The sequence below is a fragment of the Corvus kubaryi genome, unplaced genomic scaffold, assembly GCF_017639235.1.
Source record: "Corvus kubaryi isolate FWS band 111438036 unplaced genomic scaffold, C.kubaryi_AGA036_p1.0 133, whole genome shotgun sequence".
NCBI classification, from domain to species: Eukaryota; Metazoa; Chordata; class Aves; order Passeriformes; family Corvidae; genus Corvus; species Corvus kubaryi.
Window position 1 is genome coordinate 28,820,276 of NW_024580667.1, and position 26,757 is coordinate 28,847,032.

At 42.2% G+C, this 26,757-nt stretch overlaps 2 protein-coding genes across 2 annotated transcripts in view; one reads left to right on the forward strand and one right to left on the reverse strand.

Annotated features, from left to right (window-relative positions):
• GABRB3 (gamma-aminobutyric acid type A receptor subunit beta3) overlaps positions 1–26,757 on the reverse strand; it is a 200,441-nt gene that overhangs the window by 152,330 nt on the left and 21,354 nt on the right. The gene's annotated exons all lie outside the window — the stretch shown is intronic.
• The window catches only part of GABRA5 (gamma-aminobutyric acid type A receptor subunit alpha5), a 55,815-nt gene continuing 29,212 nt past the window's right edge, over positions 155–26,757 (forward strand). Inside the window, exons 1-5 of the mRNA XM_042041144.1 lie at positions 155–260; positions 557–709; positions 8,811–8,932; positions 10,770–10,837; positions 10,949–11,169. Of these exons, the coding sequence (XP_041897078.1) occupies positions 624–709; positions 8,811–8,932; positions 10,770–10,837; positions 10,949–11,169 (497 nt within the window). The 5' untranslated portion in view covers positions 155–260; positions 557–623. The remainder of the gene's footprint in view (positions 261–556; positions 710–8,810; positions 8,933–10,769; positions 10,838–10,948; positions 11,170–26,757) is intronic.

Sequence of the window (26,757 nt, forward strand, 5' to 3'; positions counted from 1 at the left end):
TTTATTTGCCCTTTCTCGCCCACTTTTTTTCCCCCCTCCCCCCCCCCCCCCCCCCCCCCCCCCAACAACCCACCCTCCTTTTGCTAAGCCGTGCATCAGCAGCATGAATTCCAAGAAGCAGTAGGTGTTTCTTGGCATTTCAACTGGGATTTTGGAAAGGGAAGCCGGGTATTTAATGGGAAAAAATTGCGATGGAAGGAAAGGATGCGGAGGCTGCACACAGCCCTGGGTTTGCAGGCATGTGGAAGTTGTTGAAATAGGTAAAGGGTTGAAATTGGCATTTGGAAAATGGTGGCTATTTCTTTAGTTACTTGTACCACAGATAAATATAGGGAAAAGCTGGGCCACAAAGAATTTTTTCTGTTTTGCAGTTTGCTGTCAGCAGAAGGTAAAACATGTCCTTGAAGATACACAATTTTACATAAACAGCTGATGTTTACATAAGCCTAGATAAGTTTGTGAAAAACGCAGATAGCAAAAGATGCGGTGTTAGCTGAACTCCGCTATCCTGCTCTCTGTCCGTGCAATAATTTATCAATTTTTTGTATTGTTGCAGTGTAAGAACAGAGTGAACAGCTGCACCTTCACCAAAGCCACCACCTGCGTTCCTCTTCTCCTCTGGAATGGACAATGGGATGGTCTCTGACTTTATCATGATCAAAAACTTCTTCCTCTTCTGCGTTTCCATGAGTTTAGCCAGCCACTTCGGGTGAGTTGCCAGTTGCATTTGAATTTCTGCTGTGTGTTTTTTAAGGAAATGAGAAACCTTGGCTCCGTATGGTACAGGGCAGCTGAAAAAAACAAGCTGGCTTTGCATTTCATCTTAAGGTTCTGGTGTCAGGTGGAAGGGAGTGATTTGATCTCCTGTTCATATTTGCTCTCTTCTATCCGTTCTTTCTGTCTGCAGTGCTGTTGCAGAAAGGCTTGTGGGGCACAAGGAGCTCAGACCAGGCCTACAGCTGCTGAGTGCTTTGTCTGGGGTTTAGCACAGCCGGGGTCTGTGGTGCCCTCTGCCCCTGTGTCTGTGATGTGAGGGTCTTGCACCTTCTCACTCACCTGATGGGTGCTGGTTATAGGCAGTAGTGTAAAAAAAACCCCCCAAAACTGCAACAGTGGGACTTGATGCATGTTACTAGCTGGTGCAGGCTTTCTTCCTGAGTGACCTAAGATAGTGACTGTTTAGAAGGATGTCTGAGTTTGAAACTTGTTAGAATAATTAAAAATCGTGTTTCCCCGAAGCATATAGCAAGGAATCCTGTTTCCTTTTTTTGCTTTGGATGCTTTCCGGATGGTGATATTCTGAAAACTGTCTCAAAGAGATACTCTGACTGTAGCTCTCAGAAAATGAAAAATAAAGTCAGAAACCCTCTGTTTATATGTTTTTCCTATACCCAGAGATCTTAAGAACTTTCCGAATATGAGCTATACAATGGAATCTGGAAAAAGCATTTTGCAAGTGCTTGGGAAACGTAGGTTGATTCTTCTTTGTGGAGGAGAACAATTATTTATGATTTCACCAGAAAAAAATGAATCCTCCCAACATGCTGATTCACAAGCACACCCATCAATTCCTTGCTATAAGAAGATACAAAATGGAGATGCAAATCAGTTTCGGATTTCAAGCAAACTGATTTGTTCCAGATTGGAACTAGGAGAAAGACCAAACTTTGAGTGATGACTGTCTATGCTGTAAGCAAAGAAAGCTCAGCCTGGTATCCAGAACATGTCCCGTGTAGGTAGGCGGAAGCCTGTGACCTGGAAGGTTTATATGAACAGTTGTAGGACTGCACTCTACAAAGGATGCAAGGAGTTGCACATTCATTTATTCCCCTTGGAAAAATCTGGTCCTGCTTTCGCCATGGTCTAAGGCTAAAGTCTCCCAGGATTTTGTGACAGAATTTAAGAAAACAGTGATAGAGTGGGACTGGCTTTAAACTTGTCTTTACATTATTGTAGTTTGACAAAGTATTTCCACATTGAGAAAATTGTGGTGACTGTAACCTTAAGTCCTTCTTGGAAGTTTCTCATTCCTGCAGAAGGCAGCATATTGCAATAGTTGAGTATGACCTGCTTGGTGTGTGGGTTTTCTAAGTGTGTTTCTCCTCTAACAGATAGACAAGGATGCAAAAAAGCCCAAACCTAACAACCCAAAACTGATAAGATTTAACTCCCTTTCAACTCCAAAGCAAATACTGAATCAAAGTCCCAGGTAGAAATCAGTGTGACCTGTAACCTGTCAGATAACCAGAAGAGGAGAGTTAGAGGAAACTAGGACACTTGTTTTCTGCAAGTTAGTTGAAAAGCTTCTGTGCACTAAAATGAGATCATCCCATAAATTCCCCCCACTCCACCCCCCTCGCCCCCCATTTCTGATCTAGTAATTTTAGTCCAGGCCTGCAGAGATAAGCAGCTCCAATTCACTGCACCATTCACACACTGCCTTAGGGCTGAATTTTGACCCTGCTCAAAAGACAGAGGATGCTCCAGCGCTTCTGCTTCAGAGGCAGAAGCAGTTTCAGAGTGTAATTTGCTAAGTGCTTTGGGACTGACTCTTCAGGACAGAGCGGTACAATTAACATGTAGGCTGTTGTATTAACTGCAGGAATTTAATACTGATAACACTGTTGCTACCAGGTCCTTCTTCATTAGCTTCATCCATGTTTCTACTGCGCTGTTATATTGCAGTGTGTTTTGCAATGTGCTAGATAAAAGTGATTGGTCAAAGGAGCACAAATTAAAAACCAAAATACTGTAGGACATTACAGATGAAGGCAGATATTTTTCTACAGTTCTCCATAGTCATTCCATATTTATATTAAATCATAAATACGTTTTTTGCTGAGATAGCCAAAGACACCTTGGGGGATGTTGATGCACAATGCATGGCAAAATAAACAGAAATTATGTATTTCAATCTACTAGGCTACTTGAGAAATCTCAGCAAAAGACTGTGATTAATGTTTAACATAAATGTGTAATGACTATTGAGAATTATCCACATTAGTAGGCAGTAGAGGAGGACTGTAGACATAATTGGTAGCAGCTATCTAAAGAAAAATCACTGAATTAAAATTCAAAGATATAGACGAACTGAGAAGAGGTTGTGAAGTCCCCTCCCCCCGTTTTTGGTTTAACAGTTTTAAGAATCTACTGCAGAAACAGTCCAGCACGAGTCAAAGCTTTTTCAAGCCTGCTTAAATTCAGCCTTGACTTGTATAATGCTCTAACAAGTTAAGGTGTTTTACTGAAGCATTTCAAGGTAGCTCACAATTGTCTCAAAAGTAAACATTAATAATAAAGCTAGAGAATGATTAAAAGTCAAATACAAGCATGAAGAGTATTTTCAGTTTTCAGGCCCACTGCTTTTGTGGGCCCTTGGGACATCCAGGTAGTGGCAGCTCTGTGAGAGTTGGTGCCTTGTGTGGCTGCTTGCACACAGATCTCCCTGAGATGAGGTAGCCCATGGGTGGCTCCAAGCTGCCCAGCTCTTACTTTGCAAGTCCCAGGCCATCCATGGGGTCACACTGGTGATGCACAGTCCTGGTGTGTTTGCATTTTGGACGTGCAATTTCAGAAATCTGTCTGAGAGCCAAAACCAACAGGGATGGACGTTGTTCATGTACCCGCAGTATAGTTGCCATCTGCTAATAATATTTATAATAGCAGAAACACGGAGAACAGAAGATCCCAATTATGTGTAGCCAACCCAGTATTGCTTGGTACACTCTGAAGAATTCAGTCCATGGTGTGTCTGTAGTTTCACATACTTCTTCTCCAGCTCACAGCCGTTATCACTAAGACCATAATCCTGCTATTTAGGCAAAACATACCTCTCCTTCAGGCTGTTATTTCAAGTTAGTCTCTGCAGCCCTAAGCAGTTACTTCTGCTGGGATACCTCATTCCAAGTACTTGTGATGCTAGGGAGTTCTTTCTCATATTTTTAAAGACTAATTTTGTAAGAATTATCGTATCCTTATGCAGTCATGCTTGTCTGTTTATTTTTTTTTTCTGTCTTCCTTTCATTCTCCGTATCTCCAGATAGCTTTTTGAACCCATTAGACAATTTTAATAACTGGAAAACTAAATTGATATGTAGAACTGCTTGCAGGAGGCAGACAGTTGTCAGCCAGTCCCCCTGCTGAACAGCTGAACAGCTTCAGAATCTCTGGCCCGCCAGCTGGCCAAAGAGCAGGAGTGTCTCTCAGGCCATCCAGCTCATACTTGGTGCAGGAGAAGCCCTGGCAAGCAGTGCCTCTGCAGGTCAGTGACCTGGGGAGCTGACAGTGCTGGGAGGCATTTAATGACCCTGGAACGCAGTTCAGGACATTGAAAAGGGCATTAGGGTGCTGGGGAGGAGGACTGTAAGATGTCACTCTATGAAAAACAGGCTTTCACTGCACTGCTCACAAATTGCTCCTTTCCAGAAGGTAGTAAAATGCTGCTTTTGCTAAGTAAATGAATTAAATTATTTTTTAAGAATCTGAAAGTAGTATTAAAGTTTCATCATTTTAGTCAGTCCTCTGTTCTAAACCGATGTGAAAGAATTGAGTCTTCAGTGCACAAATTCACAAAATCAACATTTTTAGATCTTAAGAATCCATACGGAAGGGGTGGCAAGAAGCTAACTTAGAAAATGTAAATCTATTTCCTTTGATGTCTGGCCAGCTGGCTTTATCCAAAAGTTTGTGTTCTCCACTGTCTTTTCCACAAACTGTTCATTTGTCTGAAGTTCAGATATAATTGCAATCCTATTAAAGCAAGTTATTGGAAACACTTCTCTTAAAAGAGAGAGAGTAAAGTATATCTTTTGATAGCAAAATACTCTTCAGTTATTTTTCCAGAAATTTTTACCTTTTTTTTTTTTAAAGAAGTTTTGGGAAAACCATTAAATATCTACCATGCATTTTCCTCTTATTACAACTAACTTATGAATAGTACCTGCCATGATTTTAACTAGATGGCAAAAAAGACAATGATGTTTAAAGTGGTAAATGATGAAGTAATCAAAAGAAGTAGCTGAGCATCTTTAGAGAGTTATTATATTTTACACTAATGAGCCCCTTCTGTGGCATCTGATTTTTTCATTTACCCTGAAACTGCAATATTAAATAAATGTGATGAGAAGTATTCCTGGTTGGTTTAGTTTATGTTCAATAATGAGCTTTAAATGCAATTATCTCTGAATTTTCTTAGCATTTCCCTAAGATTCTTTTCTAGGTTTATTTTTATCCGTAACTGAAAATTTCTGCTATAAAACCATTTTTCACTGCACAGAGGCAATAATGTGCTTACCTACTAATATGTTGATAAAGCCTAATCCTTAGCAGTGTGGAAATAATTAGTTTAGGGCAGGTAGCACCTATTTCTCTCTATTCATTGAGCTATATAGTATCTAATATATGCACATAACTTTGCAAGTAGAGTTTACATGTCTTTTGTCACGACAACCTCAGCCCTTACTCCAAAACATGCATTTCACCAGCAATCTCAGTAACAGAAATGAAACTCTAACTTTCTGTTAAGAAAGAAAAAGTAACACTTTCATAAGAGCAAACAGCAATCCATTTACAAATGCAACTTCACATAATACTGGCATTTCACTGAAATTCAGAATCAGATGCCATCTTTTTTGGGTGAAGTGATCTGCCAAATCTAAATTAGATTGCGGTTCTGCAGAAGTGACTCTGTACTAGTCCTCACCATAGTTGTTTCTCCATCTTCTTCCTCTATTAATTAGCTTTTGTTGTGGAGAAATAAAAGTATTTCAGTATATGGGGTGTGTGTACTATTCCTGTGAAAGATGTACATAGCTGAGATAGAAGGAAGCAGCATCAATTACTCTTGTTAGATTGAGAGGAACAGTTATGAGAAGTAAGTATATTTTGTCCCATCCCCACAAAAATAGTTCAGTGGAAATCCTCCCTCAGAGTTCAATTGGCTTTGAATTCAGTCATAAGCACTAAAAATAACAAGCTTTTTCAAGAGCAGAGAAACTAGTGAAGCTTTGTGTTCTGTGTCCCCAGCATTGTATCTTTGCAATAATCCCAGCTCAACATTTGATATCCCTTGTTCCCATCTCCCATTGCAGCACCTACATTTTACTTCTACTGTCCTTTTCTCCCAGGATCTTTCATAATGACCCTGCAAGTCTCCTCCATATCTCTTAATTATCAGAGAGGAGCGGGGCTGGTCTTGCTGAGGCTGTTTCTGAGCTACATGCATACTGAGTGGCCCAGTCAGCAAGCCAGAGGGAATAGATGACTGCTACCCTCACATTTTTACTTAATGAGGCACTAATTTAGATTGCTCTCCCCTTGTCTAGTCACAGCTTCTCATGAAACTTGTAGGAATGAAATGAAGTTTGATCTCTCTGCTTCTTTGTCAGATGCAGTGGAAAATGAAAATGGGTTCCTACGTTGATATGGTGTAGCAGGCAGACAGCATGATGCATATCTCTTTCTTGAGAAAAAAAGAAAAGATAAAATAGATGAGAAAAGTTGAAAATAGTATTCTAGGTGTACTGGATTTTCATGCTTTATACTAGGATTTTATCAAAGCATTAGTTGTGGTTGCTATATGTAAGAAAGTCTCTGTCTCCTGTTTTGCGTTTGAATATTCACAGGCAGCACCCTAACACTTTTAAATGGTGAATCCCTTAAATTGCAATTGACAAAAGAGTGTACAGTCTTTCTTCTGGAATGGTCCAGCCTGAAAACATGTCTAATGTTTCTGTAATCCGTTTACATCTGCTGGATTAACTGTCTTTCATTATAGTCAAACATGTCCGCAACCTTGTCTGCCTCTGTTGCTCACTAGAGGTTGTGGTCACAGCACAGAAAACAGAATTAATTTGGTCTTTTGACCATGGAGATGAAAAATAGGCGAGATTTGTGGCTATGCCTCCACCTGCAGCGAACGGAGATCCTTGGTGGCCTTGGGCTCTGCAGTGTGGAGCTTGCTGAGGGTTGCAGCAGTGCCAACTGCACTTAGGCCACAGGAAACCTCTCCAGCCAGGCATTTTCATGGGCTTTTGTGTTTCAGGGAATCAGACCCATGCTCCCTCCACCCGGCCTTACTCCCATGTCCTGACAGGCTTTGCAGTCCTTTCCTTTTTCAGCAGAAGCATACAAACTGTAAGGAGACCGAGCACAGGACTGAGGGTCCCAGTGGGGGTCTGTGAGGGGATACATGGCTGAGAGCAGCTTGTTCCGGGCTAGGTCTGGTGTCACTAAAACTTCCAGATGCATTACAGGGGTGTCAGTGAAGTCTCATTAGTGGAAACCTTATGCAGATAAAACCAGTTTGAGGTCCCTTTGTCTTTCTTTCTACGAATGCTATTCTGTTAGATGAGGCAAACACATATGTTACAAGCATTCTGCAAGGAAAGCTGTTCGGAGAGATACTCTGAGCTTCTCTATTTATTTACTGATTTATTTCCCTGGGGACTGGTAGTAAATAAACATGGATTCTCTTTACTTATTCTGAAATTCAGAATCAGATGCCATCTTTTTTGGGTGAAGTGATCTGCCAAATCTAAATTAGATTGCGGTTCTGCAGAAGTGACTCTGTACTAGTCCTCACCATAGTTGTTTCTATTTGGTTTTTTATCTCTGGATGACTGTCTCCCATGGAGTTCAGGTTGCTGAGTGTAAGCTATTCCTGCCTGCTGGCAGGGTGCATGAGGCAGGGTACTGTTCTAGTGGGGCGGTGTGTCCTGTCACAGCTGGAGCATTTGCTGGTGATCTCAGCAGAGGCTGAATCTTGAATAAGCACCTAGTGTGAGCTGTCTTAAGAGATGCTCATTGCTTGCTGCAGGTGAAGCATGCTTATGGATAATCTCCCATGTCTATTCTTTAGGTAAGCAAAGGCATTAAGCAGGGGATTCTCTTAAGCATCTTTAAATGAAAATCAAACAGATTTAAAAATGCAAGTCGTTAGCTGTGCTGTGAGCAGCTTCCTAGGTCTGAGCCATGGATAAAATGATGAAATAAAAAAGAGTTCAGAATAAAAACAGATCTGGCCCAAAAGATATGGAATGAGGCCCACTACACATTGCTGTTATTTGCATACTACAAGGGAGAACTAAATTATGCAAAAGAGAGAGGAGGAGTGAAGAACCGTGTTTTCTGTACAGCAGTATGTTTTTCAGATACCCCAGTGATACCCCAGTGGGATTTTTGAATGTAGTGGGAGTTTGTTATCCTCAAATAAGGTTAGAGTTCATCCTTTGTTCTGGCAATAAATTACAGAAACTTTGAAAATTAGAAGCTGTTTGGCATTTAAGGATTGAACAGCACCTTCAGGCAGAGGTGAAGGTGCATCCCCAGGCAAACTTATGCTGCTCATGCAGCTCCCCTGCCAGCTAATAGAGTTCCCAAAGAATGGAGAGCTAACCTGGGGAAAACCAGTAACAGTTTTTGTGAGCGCTGTGAGCTGACCTTGCTCCCTGCCATGGATGGAGCCCTGCCAGCACTGGGGAGGTGGTGGGGTTGATGTAGGACGGGGTAGCACAGGGGACAGGGATCTACCTGTGCATTATAGACAGAGATCAAAGGACTCAGGTGTCCCCTGATCCTGCATCCCAGGGTTTTACCTCAGTGGCATGGGTCCTTCTTTGGGTCCTCCTCCAGGGAGAACTATTTACGAGTTTACAGTAATGATGAAATAAATGGCTGCAGCTCCCTGTGCTATTCAGGAGCAGCAGGAGAGGACAGAGGCTTGGAGGCTCCACCACAAAGTTCCCTTGAGACTGAAGCCTCTTGAAACCAGCATGACTTCTGACATGTTTCCTTCTGTTTGCATAAAACAGCTTCTCACAAACGCCAACACCATCAGTAAAAGAGGACGCCAATGACAACATCACTATATTCACCAGGATCTTGGACGGTCTGCTGGACGGCTACGACAACAGACTGCGCCCAGGACTGGGAGGTAGGATGATGCTTTGGCTCGGCCACTCCCCCTCTAGATGGGACTGTCGTCTACGTGATGCCCTCTCAAGTGGGTACCTGCTCTTGGCCTTGACAAGGGACTTGTGTTTGATTAACTAAACTAAGTCCAGAAATTAGATTTGTCTCCTAGCAAATGGGGCACAAGAAAAAATTACTGAAACTCGTGTTGTTTCAGTCACTCAGGTCATCTGAGGTTGGGTTAGGAGAGCATCTGTGATACATTTTTTTCTGTAATTGGATACAGTTTGGGTTCTTTTTTCTGGTACTTCCTAAGGTGAGCAAGACATTATGCTAGCAGGTTCCTGCAAGGTTCCTGTACTGGTCAGCCTGTATAAAATTATGTTGGTAATGCGTATCTCTTTTAAAAACAGATCTCCAAACCATCCATATTTAGACAAGTACAGCAAATTTCTATTGATACGTCTTTTTGATAACCTCTACAGCAGCTATTTTAAAACTGTAACATGTGAATAGTGGTTGCCATCCTAACCTTGTTGAGCCCTCCTTCAGCTCTCTTTCCCCCAGATTTCTCTCATTTTCTACCCATGTGTAAACCATCTGTTATGTTTCTTCCTGGCCTTTTTTAATCTGGCTACCCCCACCCCTTCCTCTTGTGAGACCAACACATTGCTTTCATCCCTTTCTCTCCTTCTCCTCTCACTTTACACAGAGATGCTATGAAAATAGGGCTCGATGCTTTCATCTTACATAACGAACTTCTGAAATTTCTGCCCTTAAATTAAATTAGACCTGGATTTGAAAAGATGCCAGAAGGACTTAGAGACTTGAGGGTAGAAATAATTTTACCTAACTTCGGACATCTCTGATGTCTGAAATCAGGCAGATCACCCAAGCCAGCAGAGGGGAGTAGGTGCTTCCAAGATACACTTCATCTCATCCTGTGGTAGGTATTGCGCAAGTGCTGGTAATGTGCACTGATGACCCAGAAAGCCGAGTGCATCCTGGGATGCATCAAAAGGGTGGCCAGCAGGTTGAGGCTGGAGATTCTTCCCATCTGCTTTTGTGAGTACTGTGTCCAGCTCTGGAACCCCAGCATAAGAAGGGCATGAACCTCTTGGAGCGAGTCCACAGGAGGCTACCAAGATAATGAGAAGGCTGGAGTACCTGTCCTGTGAAGATATGACGAGAGAGTTGGGGTTCTTCAGCCTGGAGAAGAGAAAGCTCTGGGGAGACCTTATAGAAACCTTCCATTGCCTAAAAGTGCTTCAAGGAAAGAAGGGGAGGGACCCTTTATCAGGGAGTGCAGTGATAAGATGAGGGGTAATGGTTTTAAACCGGAAGAGGGTAGATTTAGATTAGGTATTAGGAAGAAATTCTTTACGTTGAGGGTGGTGGGGCACTGGAACAGGTTTCTCAGAGAGGCTGTGGGGACCCCATCCCTGGAAGTGTTCAAGGCAAGTGTTCAAGGTTCAAGTGTTCAGGTTGAATGGGCCTTTGACCAACCTGATCTAGTTGAAGGCATCCCTGCCCATGGCAGTGGGTTGGAACGAGATGACCTTTAAGGTGCCTTCCAACCCAAACCATTCTGTGTTTCTGATCAAAAACTGATCAAAACCTGTTAGTCAGAGGAAACACACCCTTGAAGGGCGGGTTTCTTTCTGATTGTAAGAACGGAGCCTGGACTCCCAAAGGTCAACAACTGCATTTGATCTGGGATAAAATGCCTCCTCACGCATCCCCTTAATTTCAATCGTTTGGGGATCTTTGAGTGATTCAGGAATTAATAGAAAAATGCATCGCGAGTATGTATTTGCATTTTAAAGCAATTACTGATGTGGAACCTGTGTTTATTACAGAGAGAATAACTCAGGTGAAAACAGACATCTATGTTACCAGTTTTGGTCCTGTGTCAGACACTGAAATGGTAAGTTAGCACGCGTCTGCCAACTCTGTTGTATTTACTTTGCTAAAGTCATTTTTGGAACCATGGTTTCTATTCAGATCCTGCAATACCTTGAGTGTTTCTTTGTGCCAGGAATACACCATTGATGTTTTTTTCCGACAAAGCTGGAAAGATGAAAGGCTGCGATTCAAAGGACCTATGCAACGCCTCCCTCTTAACAACTTGCTCGCCAGCAAGATTTGGACCCCAGACACTTTTTTCCACAATGGCAAGAAGTCTATTGCTCACAACATGACAACCCCAAACAAACTTCTGCGCCTGGAGGATGATGGCACTCTCCTGTATACCATGAGGTAATAGCCAGGATTGATTTCTTTTGATGCTGAGTCCCAGATAACTACAATTACTTGTGGGGAGCATCACTTTCTCCCCTCCTAGTAGAGACAGGGAACCAATCTTTCACACATATTTATGTGAATATCAAGAAAAATGGAAAACATAATTGCTGCCTACCAGTACAAATTAATTTGTAGCTTCTGAATACTGCTAGTGCTTAAATATTTCTTTTGATTAAATGGAAAGCATATTCTCAACAGATTTGATGATTCAGTTCAGCTTTTTTTATGATGATCTGTTCTCTCTTACTGTTTGTATTTGCAGCTCTAGTGCAGACTGCAGGAGAACAGTATCCAAGATCAGAAACTGAGACTTTGTTCTGGGGCAGTACATCTTGAACCCTTGGAGCTTTTGTTATATTATTTTTTTTATTATTTTGAGTAATAGTGCTAAAAGGCAAATGATCATAGGGATAAATGACATAAGCAAGCAGCACTGTGAAGCTGCTTTAGCAAGTACAATCCTGCAAACAAAGCTGGGACATTATATTACAGAGAAGCAAATTGATGTCTTGGATCTTCAGAGTTGTAGTCCTCATCTGATTTGAGTATACTGCCAAGCATCATCATTGCATAACATAGAAAATATAATATTGATGATTTTAGGTGTCTGAAATTCTTTTCAGGACAAATCCCACATCAGTGTATGGCAATTTGCTCATTAAAGGTAATTAGCCTGTAATAATTAAGACTGCTGTCTATCTTCAACAGGGTTTTCTCCAAGACCATAGTCACATGGACAACTTAAGGAAGAGATAAAAGGAAAAACCTACTGAGCAACAAAGGGTTATTCTGAGTTTTCCATACACAAGCCCAGAGTGGTGCCCGAGCCCCAGCAAAGTGCTCAGGAGCCTGAAGTTGGGCACTGAGATGACTGGGTTTTCAGCAGGCAACCCGCAACCACGTGTGGGAAGCTGAGCTCTGGCCAGTGCTGCGTCCTGCTGTGGGGCCACACAGTCCTGCATGCTGGGAGGGCGAGTCCCAAGCTCGCTCAAAGGCCCAGTGGTTAAGACTTGTTGAGGCTCAGGAGGGTTATGCTTCTGTACACAGGGACCTGGAGCTTCTCAGGTTTTATTTCAGGTGTTTTAGACATGTTTTATTTTTTTGGCCCTAGTCTTAAATCCCTTCCTCTGGAAGAAAAAGGTATCCTTACGTATTTCCTTACAGCTTTAGGCCACCCCAATTGTAACTGCATTAGCACTAAAAAGACTTAGACATGATACAAGTCATGTTTAAAAGAAGAGAAAAACATCCTAACATCCTAATTTTCTCTTCTACTATGTGTGTTGCTGTTCTTACTCTTACTTTGATGATCTTAAGTGATCACCAAATTAGTGATCACGGCAATAATAAACCAAAAAATGTGAGGATACATGGACACACTTAAAAGTCCAAATAGCTATCAGAGAAATTTCTTTTCACAAAAAAGTTAGTAATGCCAGCCTTAAAGTCAGTCTCACTGCTGCATGGACTACCTAAGTACCACTCCAGAGATTGCTGTAGTGGCAATTCCCAATTATCTGTGTAAATTACTTGTGTAAGTGAAGCCCAGATCAGACTCACATTCAGCCTGGAACAAAACATTACGTCGTGGGGCAGATTGCACAATTTCTGTGCAAGCACTGGTTTTTGCAGTGGTAAAGAAACGAAGTGAAGTCCTGATTGATGAGGTGAGGAGCTAAGCCACAACAGCTGGCAGAGTGAGACCCGGGTGAAGTAGACCTAGGTGAGCTCATCACTGAACCTGAGTTAGTCTGTCCTGGTGCCTCTCTGGTAAAAATGACACAGTATTGTCAGGTGCCACAGGTACCCTACTGAGGAAAAGCTCAGCATATGCAGCTGGAGAAAGATATAGATTTGACACAGGCTTTCTCATCATCCCACTCAGCTCCTTTTTCCCCTGATTTTTTGGGATTGATGATTTAGTAGACTACAGAAAGAAACAAAATGCTTTTGTAACTTGAAAAAAACATGCAACATAACTATTTTTTTGTTAGAATATTGTCTGTGGAAATAAAATTTCTACTTACCACTGTATATGTGATAAGAAATAGAGTGCAAAGATTTTAAATCAGCTTGCTTTCCACTATTGCAAGTAATAACTTTAAAGTGTCTATGCTATTCTGATTAAACATGAGTCAGGAGCCTGCTTTTGTAACATGCCTGGAGCTGTGCTCCTTTAGAAGCAGAGCCATGCTGTGCTGCAGGGTGGCTTGAGGATCCCATCCCAACCTGTTCAGAGGTGACTGTGACAAGCAGCCAGCCCCTTCAGCTTCCTTGAGTGTCCTAACAAAAGTAACAGCCAGCAGAGTTACCTAGGGTGGCTTTCCTTGAGAAGATAGACAGCGCTGGGCTTTTCTGGGGGAGAGCTGCTTGTCTCAGTGGTAGTGTGTTGTGAAGGTACTGAGTTTCAACTGAGGCTTGAGCCCCAGTTCCTGTAGCTCCCATCAGGCTTACTCAGTTCTCAGGATCTGGGGATGTGTAGACAACCCTCTGTTAGCTCTGCATTCTCCTCGTTTCCAAGGAGGAATTGCGAGCTTCCCAGACTGTACGTAGGAGTATTCTGTGTGGGGAGGATTGGACCCTCTGTCATTGACAGAGATGCCTGAATTGCTTTTGCAACCTTGCATCTGGCTGCCTGAATGAAGGGGAGGAAAGCAGCCGAGCCGATGCTGACCTTCCATCCTATTTCACTTCCAAATATACCAAGTATGATCAGCTGAGCAAACTTCCAGCTTTAGCACTTGTCAGGACATATGTTTCCATGACACACGTGTTTACTTAGAAAGAAAAATGTACTCCTCGCATATTGCATTTGATGATACGTTGTCTGGGTCAGAAGTTGATGTGTGTTGCTAGGGAAATCTGATAAATGAGCTTCTGTATATGTGTGGCATTAAAGCCCTTCAGCGTGAATATAGGAACACAACATGTCCTCTAGACAGATTTCACAGACAGCAGTGTTCTCTGTGGGGAATGAATTAATAATTCTGGTTGTCTTTCACTTGGGAGGACCTATTAGTTTTACTTCTCTAATGTGATTTACAAATGAAGAGCTGCTGAATGAAATGCTGCAAATTCCATTTCTGCCCCTAGAGGGGAGTATTGTCCGTAGCTGCACTTTAAAATTTTTTACTATTTTTTTTTTTTTTTCAGTAAGAGCCCTGGTATTAAAAACGCTGGAAAATATACTTCATATTTCGCTAATATATATTAAAAGTATCTCTGTGAATGGAGGAAAAAATTAGATTCTTTCCTTTTAAAAACTTAAAATATATTTATTTTATCTTATCTGAGAAATAATTACTGTAAAAAGTACAAAATTCTTTTTTTCCATGAAGCTATTCCGAAAAATTGGAACAGTGATTTAAGCAACATTTTCAGGCTAAGAAGAGAACCATCATGTTTCAGTGAGCTGCATTTTTTTTTGCTCCATGCGAATTGGCTGTAAAGGCAGAAGCTTTGATAAACTTTGCAGTAGAATGCCAAAAAAATGCTGTGAAGAAGCCAAAAATTGTATGAAGTAGAGCATGCTAACTAGAGCTAAACCTTTGGACCATGAATTAATTTTTCACCTCTGGCTTTTAGGCATTTTTTAATGGTTTTGTATCGTTTTGCAGATAGCAAAAATTCTTTCTTGTGCTGTCACAAGGGCACTCCTTAGAGCCCCATTCTCACTGTTAATTTGAAAGGACACCAACCTCCTTTTTTTACCACTGGGGCTTCCACGCATCTGATATAATCTGGGATTTTAAAAAAGGCATAGTCATATATCTGAGGAGTGCACAAACAGATTTTTCCCATATTATTATGATGACTGAAGGTTGCCAGAGAACCTGGGAGAGTTTACAGTAAAATATATATTATTTGCATATGAATAATTTACCAGCTGGAGAATGCAGACATTTTTCAGCATGGTGTTAAAAAACTCCAAAATTTTTAGTACAGCCCTGAGATACTGTTATCTTTACAGCTCCAGAAAGATATTTGCAATTCAGCAATGTGTGTCCACTTGATGGCAGCATAATCACGCTGCTTGCTCTGCTGTAGTGCACACACACAGGCTTACCTAGGCTGAAAATATTGATTCTTACATTAGCATTCAGTGTTAAAATTGTATGTGCAAGTGAACACATGTCCTGGGTGCTTGTTAGCACAAAGTCTGCTCTTCTATGAAGGACTTGGATAACTGAAATATTTAATGCTGTAGAGCTATTGATCATAAAACCGGTTGACTAGAAGAAGGTGCTGCTTTCAAGACTTCTAATGGGAAAGCCAGGTTTTGTTTGGTTGGTTTTTTGTTTGGTTTTTGAGGGAAAATTATTCTATGAGAAATGTGTGGGTTCTCAAGCTCTGGCTTTGCCAGTAGTAGGTTTGCTAGTGTGCCCCTGAGCAACAAGTGACCAGCAAGTCTATGATTTAAAATGAATCCTTAGTTTTCCATCAGCCAGATGCCTAGATGGGAGAATTTCTGTTCAATTTGAATGCTTTATTTCTTATTTCACAGGAAAGATTTTGTTTATACATCCATTTATATTTACAGAAAGGGATCTGTCAATGCTTTTTAGGCATTGTATAAATCTTACAAAACTAATTAGAAGCTATGAAGACATACAAATATGCATTTCCTTTCCCTGTGTTAGATTTGCTGCATTTTCTTTTGTATTCAAGCTTCAAACTGCCTGAAGCTGGAAGAAAAAAAAAATTAATTTCTTTACATTGGGTGGAGTCTTGCAGAGTGATGAAAAACTGCCATGGTGGCAAGGACTCTCAGCTGCTTTTCATCAATTCAGATGTTGACAGAGCAAGAAAACATCGGGATATATGAAGTGAAGGGCCCTTCCCAGAGGATAGCAGCAGGATTCTTGTTTAAACACGAAGTTTCTTGGTTACCATCACTCTGTTTTTGTTGCACATTGCCCCATTTCTCAAAAGCTGTCCTTCAAGGAACCAAGATTTGTTGTTTTGAAAAATCCAGGGCAGGAATTACCCACGGGGACAGAAAGGCATCAGAGGAGACTGTGGTGTAATACATTCAAAACAGGCAATTATGACCTGTCCAAATATAGTCCCTATGTAGAGTGTGTGACAATGGCCTATTCTGCTGGTAATAAAAGTGGGCAGAGCCCCGCAGAGATCTCCATCACAGAGATGGGAACTCTCACAGCAAGGGCAAAATTGATTAAAAGGCAAAACCCAAACCAGAACCAGCCTGTCCTTGGATGAGGGGGATGCTTGCTTGGACTTTGAGGAGCCACAAAAGGTCCAACTTTAGTTCCAGGTCTGTTCTGAGCTCAGAGGCGGACCCAACTTCCTTTTGGGGTTAGCTGGCACATTTTCTGACAGATTCCTTTGTGTTTCCCTTTGTGTTCATGCTCTAGAGGCATGAATCAGCAGGGTTGGTATGCCTGGATGTGGTGACTGAACAGAACCTAGAGGGAGGCAGTGCTCTGATAGGTGCCCCCCAAGCACTCAGGGAAAGCACAGCTGCTTTGGTGACTCTGTCCTTGCCCAATCTGCTTCTGAATCTGGGGGCTTTGAAAGTACCTGGTAGATGCTGAAGAATTGTTATGGTTCTGCTGTCTTTTTTTATTATCAGGGGAGGATAACATTACAGTGGACTCCCTGGTCATTTCACTTAGACAGAAATTAAAATCGTCATCTGCCTAATCAGAAATACCATCCTCTGAAGTACATTATATTTGTGCTGAAACATCTAACTGCCACTGAGTAGTCTAAAATACACTGCGGTGTAATGCACCAGGCAGGGTGGGTGAGATTCACCTAATTCTGTTCATCTGTAGTGTTGGTGATTGCAGCCAAGCCTCTTGGCTCAGATTTGCTCCCAATGTGGGAGAGAGAATTTCTTAGAGTTAGAAGTCTACATTATTTCAGATGTCTAGTTTAATAGTGAAGTGAAAAATTATTTCTCTCCACTCACATTTTAGGGGGTCTTTGTTGGTTTTTTTTCACAGTAGCAGACAAAGGAGTACAGCATAACTGATATCTTTGTTTTATCACAGGAGTCCCATCTTACTTAGTTATTTCCTTTGGTGTTTCCCACCTCCAGACTCATGTAGCCTGGAAATGGGTAGTGTGCCAGCAACCTAAAGCTATGGGATGTTCTGGCCCGCAGCTGGTCCTGTAACTATTTTGTGGAGGATTTGCAAAGTTTTCTCTCTGTGTAACAGAAAGCCCCAGGTTGTGCAAGCATAGCACATCTGAACACACATAAATTGGGTGCAGTTCTCTGCTTTTGTCGAGGTGGGTGTAAGAGGGACTATAATGCACCTTAGGAGGAGCTCAAGAAACAAATGTCACTAGGAGATTGAACCTTTCTTCCTCTGAGGTTGAACTGTAACAAACAGGTGATTATGCTGTAGCAGATGCTAGCACTGGTGGTGGTATAAGTAGCAAACAGATGGTAAATTGAGGCCTGTTCTATGGCTATTTATGGTGTTAAACAGCTCAGGAATCATAGGGCTCTTTTCCTGGAGCAGTAAACACCCAAAGTCTGACCCTTTACCTGGCCCTTCATGGCTGTATTGATCAGGAGCATGTAGCATTTCAGAAGCAAGGCAAAACCGCCCAGATAATAATATCCTGCTTGGATGGCTAAACAACCTTCTTCAGGTACAGATAAGGTACATACGCATAGGGATGTGCACGTTTCCCCGTGAAGGACCCTCTCATCCCAATCACTTGCTGCTTCCCTCTTTTGCAGAAGTGTGGGGAGCATTAATGTTACACAAAAGGCGGGAGATTATGATGAGAAGTGACCTTGGGGGTGGATCTGAGACGGCTAAGAGGAGGCTGGAGTTAAATGCAAGTGGTTGAAAGGAAACTGTGGTCTTTTTGAGCTCTGGGTCTGAACTGTGGAAAATAACCAAAGATTTCAGGTCTGTATTTCGGGTTGCCACATCATAAAACTTCCTACCTACCCTGCCATGTCTGTGCATCCCAGTCTAGATGTGAGAGAGCCCAAATGGGCTGGTACTGCCCATCTGGTGTCTGCTTCTCCTCTTCATCCCTCCCCTCCCTTACTTTCTAAATCCAGCTAGTTTTTCTCAGTAGAAAACACTTCATGTAGTTTGTGCCTGTCCAGACAAATATAAAGGGTGTGTGAACTGGGAGAAAGCAAGAGGATGTCTGTGCAGTGAGGTAGCCTTCATCCACAGAGGAACACATCCCATACTGATAGGCAGAAATGGAAAAACAAAAGTCCTTTTTGTTTTTCAGAATCAGAAAATCTGCGCTGATCAAATTGCCTGGCAGGTGATATCAAAATTGGAGGATGACTGCACTGTGTCCATCACAGTCCTTAGCCTTCATCATTTAGGGTGCTTCCTGTGCTCCCTTCTTTCTCCTGTACTTGGGTTTTCTTCCACTGAAAGCAAAGATCGGATGTGCAGTTGACTGGCACCAGGTATTGCTGTTGCTGGCTGGTTCTGCCAATAACTGGGACTGACCTCTCTTGAGAGCCAAAAAGAAGCTCATAGTTCAGTCTTACACAGCACTTCAAGAATGACTGTACTTACTGCAGTTAGCTCCTCGTTGAACATGCTATCAAAAAGCTACGTGGATAAGGAGAGTATAGTCAAAATGTCTAGCACGTGCAGACTCAGGGAATGTGTGGCATGGCAAAATGAAGTGTGGGCTGGTTGAGATGTTTTTTCTCATTTTACCTGCATCAACAACTGCATCAGCTTCTCAGCATTGCTGGAGCTAGTTAGATTTTCAGGTTTTAATTCTAGAATTCACTAAAAAAGGAAGCTTCTGCAGAGGAGGAGTTTGGAAGCCTTCCTTATGGGGTGCCAAAAGAAAATTCATCATGGATAAGGGACCATAAAGAAGAGAAAGCTTGGAGAGTTTTTTTAAGTGAAACTGTCCAGTAGATGGGTGTGATACTGTGCTAGAGCATTCAGATCTGCATAGCCATTTTAATCTAAAGTTTCTTTAGGAAAGTAAACCTTATAGGAAGAGAACCTAAAGAATGAATTGTCTGTCAAAAAGGTTGGGGTTTTTACTGCACCAGTTAGTCTGATAAAAAAACAGAGCTTTTTCCAGCAAGTTCTATCTTGCTTATAGACTTCATTAGATAACTTTCATGGCAAGGTTGGATAAGCATAAACTCACTGCTTCATCCATTGGTTTTATGCACTTAAAATAAGTACTGTAGAATGAAAGGTATTACCTCTACTATAAATGTCTGCTTTGCGATTCTTTCTGTAACCTCCCAAATCCGTATCATATAATTTGTGTGTCCCATTGGTTATTTCACTGCCTTTTTCTGGTTTTCCTGTGTCTGGAGGCGGAACACCTCCCCTGCCCCTGTCTAAGAGTATGCATTGGGTATGTCAAGGTACTCCACATGCAGGGAGGTCATTCCAGTAGTGGCACAGCTTTCGAGATCAATTCTGTCCACCTCAGATCATCTCACAAAAACTTAGTTCAGCACAGTTAATCTAGGCGAATAAAGTCTTGTTTCACACTTCAGCAGAAGCTATGCTGAGGATTTTAGTTGCTTAAAATGAGAGTTTTGCTGTCAAGTACGCCATGCATCTAAATTATGTATTCACAGCTCCGAGAAGCATCAACAACTGGAGCTCTTAGTCTTCCATAGGCCCTTCCCTGTAGCATTTTAAAGGACATTTCAGTGTCCAATAAAGATAGCACATCTCAGCATCACAGGAAAGTCGGGACATGGTAGTGTTCTTGGCAGAGTGGTTATGAAGGAAAAATGGGCTAAGACAGAAATTTCTGCAGACCACCTCACTCTAGTCTTAGCTTTACTTTCTGTTCTCTGTTCACTTCATATGGCGTATTTCAAAGAAATGAGTGTTTGTAAGTAGGAAGCGGTGGTGAACTGTCTTCACATCCCATGTGGACATGCAGATCAAGGCCCTGAATCTGTATTTTGGCCTTTTTTCAACAGAGTGATGGAAATTCATGAGCAAAGAAGTATTTGAGTTACTAAGAATAATTACTTCTCTCTCCCCGAGCCAGGCTGCAGACAATCACCCAGCCAGGGGCAGGTGTCAGGGTGACTCTTACAGCCATTGTGTTACCATGAGTGAACATCTGTCCCCATTCTAATACTTCTCTATGGTGTTCTGTAACCCACTACCACCAATAGGGTTTGTTAGCACTGTATAGCAAGTGCTTCAGAACCAAGAAAGGTCTTCATATATATATATGTCTGTCTCTGTGTGTGTATACATATGCTTATATATGCATATATATATATATGCAATATATTATATATGCTTATATTGGCACGTTATATTTACTTAAGGAACACAGGGAGACATCAATTCCCTGGACTATACACTTACTGTGCTGGGGCCTGAAACAAGTCTTGGTTTAAAGCCCTTTGAAAGAAGAAAAAGTTTGGTTATTGAAGTGTTCCCAAGACATCACAGTGGGAGAACAGCTGAATAGTTGTGTCATCAGTCAAGGTCAAATGAGTAATTTCACAAACCTAACCATGTGTTCACAGTTTGAAAAAAACAACCCAAACCATCAACTCTGTAATTCTCCTGACCCCATGTGTGTCAGCGTGCATACTGGAGGTACCACAAGGGCTCAAATCGTTCTGCCGAGGTCGTGCTGGAGCAGATACCCAGGGAAGCTTCTCCTGGAGCTGGCTCCTGAAAAGGATCTGGCCCAACCCTGACTTTCTCAGGGAGCCAACAAGCCCACTGGAGTGGGATATAGTGTGGCTAAAGGCTGGATCCACTTAACTCTTTTTTTGGCATGTTGGGGAGATAGGTTGAGGTAAGTTTAAGATGAGTTTCAAGCAAATATTTTGCCTTTTATTAGGGAAAATGGCTGGTCTCATGCTGGGAAGGGCACTTGGGCTCACCTAAGCCCCACAGGAGGTATTGGTTGCCAACACAAGTGGGGTCAAAGCACAGTATTTAAATGCTCCCTTTAAGCAGGGGTAAGGGTAGTGCACAGAAATAAATAACTAAGAAGATGGAGCTGGTTTGGGGATTAGAGCAAATAGGCAGAAAAGCTTTTTATCTCTCTGGCCACAGCACCTTAGCGCCAACAAAAGTTTCCCTGTGTCCCTTTCGCTTGTAACTCTTATTATTCAACATTTATCTTGAATTAAGTTCTCCCAAAAGCTACTGGTGACTCTGCCTTTCTGCTCCCCTCTCATTCTAGAGCTCTCTGTTTTAATGTGTTTTCATATTAAAGTTAGCAGCTGATAAGTAAAAGCAAGTTTTGCAGCTGTCTGTGGGCTCCTCGGGCAGGTGACTGCCCTCACCTCCTGCCTGGCAGCCGCAGATAATACATCAGAAAGTGTTTTCTGCACTTACAGGGTAGGAGAAAGATGCTCAGTCCCCCCTCTTTTCCCACAAGTAGGAGCAGATGCTCCTTGCATTGAGGCGATCACGGGAACAGCTGGGGGGGTCTCTGCAGCGCCCTAAAACAGGGTCTTGCAGAACAGGGTGTCTTTGGTCTCGGGGACTTCTGCTGAGGGTTTCTCACCTTACTGTGAAGCACACTTACTGCAAATGTCTGCCTCCCTAATATCTGAATTTATTTCCTTGCCACATCTTGACTTTAACACCTCCTTCTTTTCCTGCTTGCTATAAAGGAACAATCTCTTGAAAGCATTGTCATGCCTAATTCCCCAGTGGAAATGGTTGAAGGTGACTTTCTGAAGTGAACAAGTCTTGCTGCTTGAATTGTGCTTTTCTTTGATGGATATTTGTTTTATGTGTCTTGAAACAGAATGTCAGTAACACTTTATATTCTTAAAGTAAAGGCTATACATAATGAAGCTCTGATAAAGCTTTCATGTACAATTATAGGTGACAGATTAAATAATTTGTAGACCTAACTTTTTTTTTTCAGATAGCTAAGGTACACAATAGCATTTTGTTGGTTGATTAACACTTGGATAGCAGTGTATTTGGAGCATTATGAAAACAAAATTCTGTCATTAATAAATTGGCAACTATAATCAGGGTTTGTTACATTTTTTGGGTGAATAGTGGCCCCATTCAAGTGAGGGAGAATTTTACCATTATTTTCAATAAAATCAGAGTTTCATCCTCCTATTGCAAAGGACCTTTAACAGCTGGTTATAATCTTGTCATAGACTCTTTTTGAGTGAAACTAATCCCATAGGGCTTTTATTAAGACAGAATGATGGTGGAGGAGGGAAGCTTTTAAATGCTTCTCTTGGGAAGAACTGCCTTTTGAGCAGTGTGTGTGCTGTGACAGAAGAATCCTGGTTTGGGGACTGTCTCTAGCTCAGATAACTGTGCTGCACTAGGCACAGCAAGATCATTCTGGAGTCACCATATTAAAAGGATTACGCAAAGGCCCTTTCAAGTATGTGTGCCCAGGCCTCCTTTCTTTTCTTTAAATAAATGCAAACTGGGAGTAATTTTGTTGTAATTACAGAATATGCTAGGTTGAAATGGACCCACAAGGATCATCAAGTCCAACTCCAAGTCCCTGCATGGGACCATCCCCAAGAATCACACCATGTGTCCAAACGCTTCTTGAGCTCTGTCAGGCTGGTGTTGTGACCACTTCCCTGAGGAGCTGTTCCAGTGCCCAACCACCCTCTGGGGGAAGAACCTTTTTCTAACATCCAACCTGAACCTCCCCGGACACAGCTTCAGGCCAATCCCTTGGGTCCTGTCACTGGTCACCACAGTGAAGAGATCAATGCCTGCCCCTCCTCTTCCCCTCACAAGGAAGTTGTAGGCTGCAATGAGGTCTCCCCTCAGCCACTCCTCATATGGCAATCCCTCAAGGCCCTTCACCATCTTTGTTGCCCTCCTTTGGATGCTCTCTAATATTTTAATATCTTTCTTACATTGCAGCACTCAAAACTACACACAATATTCAAGGTGAGGCCACCCCAGTGCAGAGCAGAGCAGGACAATCCCCTCCCTCGCCTGGTTGGTGATGCTGTGCCTGATGTTCCCCAGGACATAGTTGGCCCTCCTGGCTGCCAGGGCACACTGATGGCTCATGTTCAACTTGATCAGGACCTCCAGGTCCCTTTCCATGGTGCTGCTTTCCAGCATCTCATTCCTCAGTCTGTCCATACATTCTGCCCCATCCCAGGTGCAGAATCTGGCACTTTCACTTGTTGAACTTCATACTGTAGGTGATTGCTCAGCCCTCTGATTTGTTGAAGTCTCTCTGCAGGGCCTCCCTGTCTTTGAGGGACAGCAGCAACAGCTGCTCCCAGTTTTGTATTGTCTGTGAACCTGCTCAGTATCCCTTCCAGTCCAAGCCCTTTATGAAGATGTTGAAGAGCACAGGACCTAAGGTAGAGCCCTGCAGAACCCCACTAGTGACAGGTCACCAGTCTCATGTCACCCCATTCACTGTAACCCTTTCTGCCTGACCCGTGAGCCAGTTGCTCACCCATCCCATGATGTGTCTATCCAGCTGTGTGCTGGACATTCTGTCCAGAAGGATACTGTGAGAGACAGTAGCAAAAGTTTTACTGAAATCCAAAAAGATTACATCAGCTGGCTTCCCTTGATCAACTGGGTGGGTTACCTTGTCATAAAAGGAAATCAGGTTTGATAAGCATGAAGCCATGAAGCCATGCTGGCTGTGACCAAGGGCTGTGTAATTATCAGCGACATAAACTAGAGTTTACAAAGGGTACCTAAGCTTTATCACAATGTTAGAAGTCAAAGTGTGCAAATATCACTGCAGGTGATATTTGAAGGAGTAGACCCAGATACCAATTTCCTTGTGACTCCTGGAGCTACAATCTGAATATATAGTTTGTACTCTGCATCTCAGAGCAAATCTGTATGCAGCGACCCATGCTTCCACCCTCAGTGTGTAGATGTATGCTGTGCTACTTTTGTTTCTGTATGCAGTAGAAAATCCAGTCTCTTTGAACCAGGAGTCAGTTGAGTGGCTTTGTTTTTCAGGTCCTCACATAGTTATGAAAACCAATTCCTGTTGGGCACAGAGCACCTACAGAAATTCAGGGTGGTGACATTTGTGCTGTGAATCAGAACCCACAGTCAAGTTTTCTTACGGGTTTTCTGTCAAGTTTTTGCCACATTCGCCATTACAAGACACTTCAAAAACCTTGGGTAATGCACACTTTTGTAAGAGGTTTCTAGGAGAGTGTTCACTGAGCACTTTGAAATCATCTAAGAGACTCAACTATGTAGTTCTTAATAGCATGTAACAAATAAGTAGAGCTAGTTAATTTGTTCAAGATGGCCAGACTAGGAGTGGTCCTAGGATAGAGGCATGGGAAAAGGAAAGAAGCATGCAGGTATCATTGATAGAGAGCAAAAGGAACTTTTTTATCCAAAGAATTTGTGATAATGAAAGGAAAGGCTGTCCCCAAGCACATTAACAGCTCCTAAACTTGATTGTCCCTATCCCCAGGCTAGACCCAGAAGACGGCAGCAGGCATCACCCTTTTAAGGGATATTCTGCCTTTTGCTGGAGGAGGAATTCAGAGGGGACAGAGGAGTAGCCCTGGCACCACAATAGTCTTTGTGGCTTCTGAGTCAGGTAGTGGCAGCAAGATGCCCTCCAGCCTTATCTGCTACCCTTTTATTTAAGACAAGCAAAAATAATTTCTAGAGGGACTTAATTAAATTCCACTAGGTCACAGTCTCTGTGCAACTCATCTTTACTTCTCTTCCACATTTATAGTTGATGAATGTCTGTGACCTTCCTCATTACACACAAGGGTTATTTCCAGAGATGCAGGCAGCAGGATACAATTCATAAGAGAGCAAGATGAAACAGAAGGTCTTATGCATAATTCTGCATTGAATATTCCTTCACTTCCTGATTCTACACCTGTTGTCTTTGTAAGATGGATACAGGCATCCCCTCCTTCGATGTTTGCAGATGACAAGTGTGTATATTAAAATGTTGTGAGGCTCTGAAATGACATGCTTAAACTGTTGGTAGACAAAGAGACAGGAGATGGACTGCAGCAAAATGCCGCTTTCTTACGGGCTCTTGGAGCAAGGTTTCTGAATTTATTAAGAAAATTAAATTTGCAGTGCTTTACATGAAAAATACAATGATGCATTGGAGGGATGGCAGCCTTGCTTTCAAGTTCCCACTAGAGTGATTTTTGTGAAAAGGGTGGAACTTCTGCGCAGAATACTACTGGAACCAGCTTGTTAAATTCATCTACACACCACCCTTGGTAACTTTGGCTTTGCTGGCTTTGATGCCCAGGGGCAGTCTCCACTGCAGACAACTCCATATCTGAGTGATCTTAAAATAGCTTTTACAAAAATAAAGTTCAAGAACAGTTTTGTTTAAGTGCACGTATCTGAGGTCTCAGCAATTTCTTTTCTATATTGCAGCCTCCTGTCTGTTCTTACCAAATGGTAAATTATCTCTGTTCTGAACTGGATTTCTTTTTTATTTCTGTGGCATATTATCTTTATATTTTCTATCACTGTGTGCAGTTTGCCTTTTTCTCTTCCTGTTCCCCATCTCATCCTCAGAATATGATATCCAGCCAATGATACTATCGCATTTTCTCTGCTTATTTTGCTATTTTCAGCCACTGGTGCAGCTCCAGTTAGCAGAATGGAGGCATTTCCCCCAGTTTGTCTGTGTAGCTGTAGTGCCCTGGCAAAGCATCACTGTGTTGTATTGAACTGGACTGGCTGAACACTGTGCCATCTGTACAGAGACAGATTGCTACCCCTTACGATCCCTTTGGATAGAAGTTCTTGGGGCATTCTGGGTTGCTGATGGGAAGTGGTGACTATATCTAGCTAGTATATATGGCTCCATGTTGCTGTAGTGATAGGAAAGTGTACTTTTGCATGCTGGTAGTAGGGTGTTGTGAATTTCTTTGGAGATTTTCACTCCTCAAGCAACAGTTTGGTTAGGAACTGGGCTGCCCTCCAGCAGAGCCCTGTGCCACCCCAGCACCAGGCAGTCTATAAAGCTTTGGATGTCTCTGGTCGGTTGCCTCTGAGGTGGAATAACAGCATAAAATGAGAAAGCCATAAAGATATTCATACTGTAAAATGAGATTTTCATCCTCAATATCCTAAGCAAACTATCTATATTACACAAATATCAAAATGGCATAAACAAAACAGATTCTCCTTGTGCTAGAAGCAAGTTTTGGCTCTCTTGAGATATTTGATATCAATATAACTGATATTGCACTGCTCAGAAATTTACCTCAGACTTTTCTTAGTCTTCAGCTTGATCTGTCAATCATGCAGAACATCCATGGGACACATCTATATTTGCCTATGGGCTTTTCCTTTCCTACCCTATGTCCAGTCTAGATGAAGTATTTCCGCATAGTGGCTGGGGAGTCCAGGATAGAATTGCTTCCCTAGGCAGTATGCTGGGGAAGATGACCCTGTTGTTTTTGCCTGACAAGATGCCAGGTAATTAACAGAGTGTTGAACTGAAATGGACTATCCCAATACCATGTGATTTCCACAGAAGTTAACTGTAGTGCTATATAAAGTGGTACATATATGTCCTTGATTATATATAACTTTATATATAGCTATAATTAGTTATATTATACTTTAT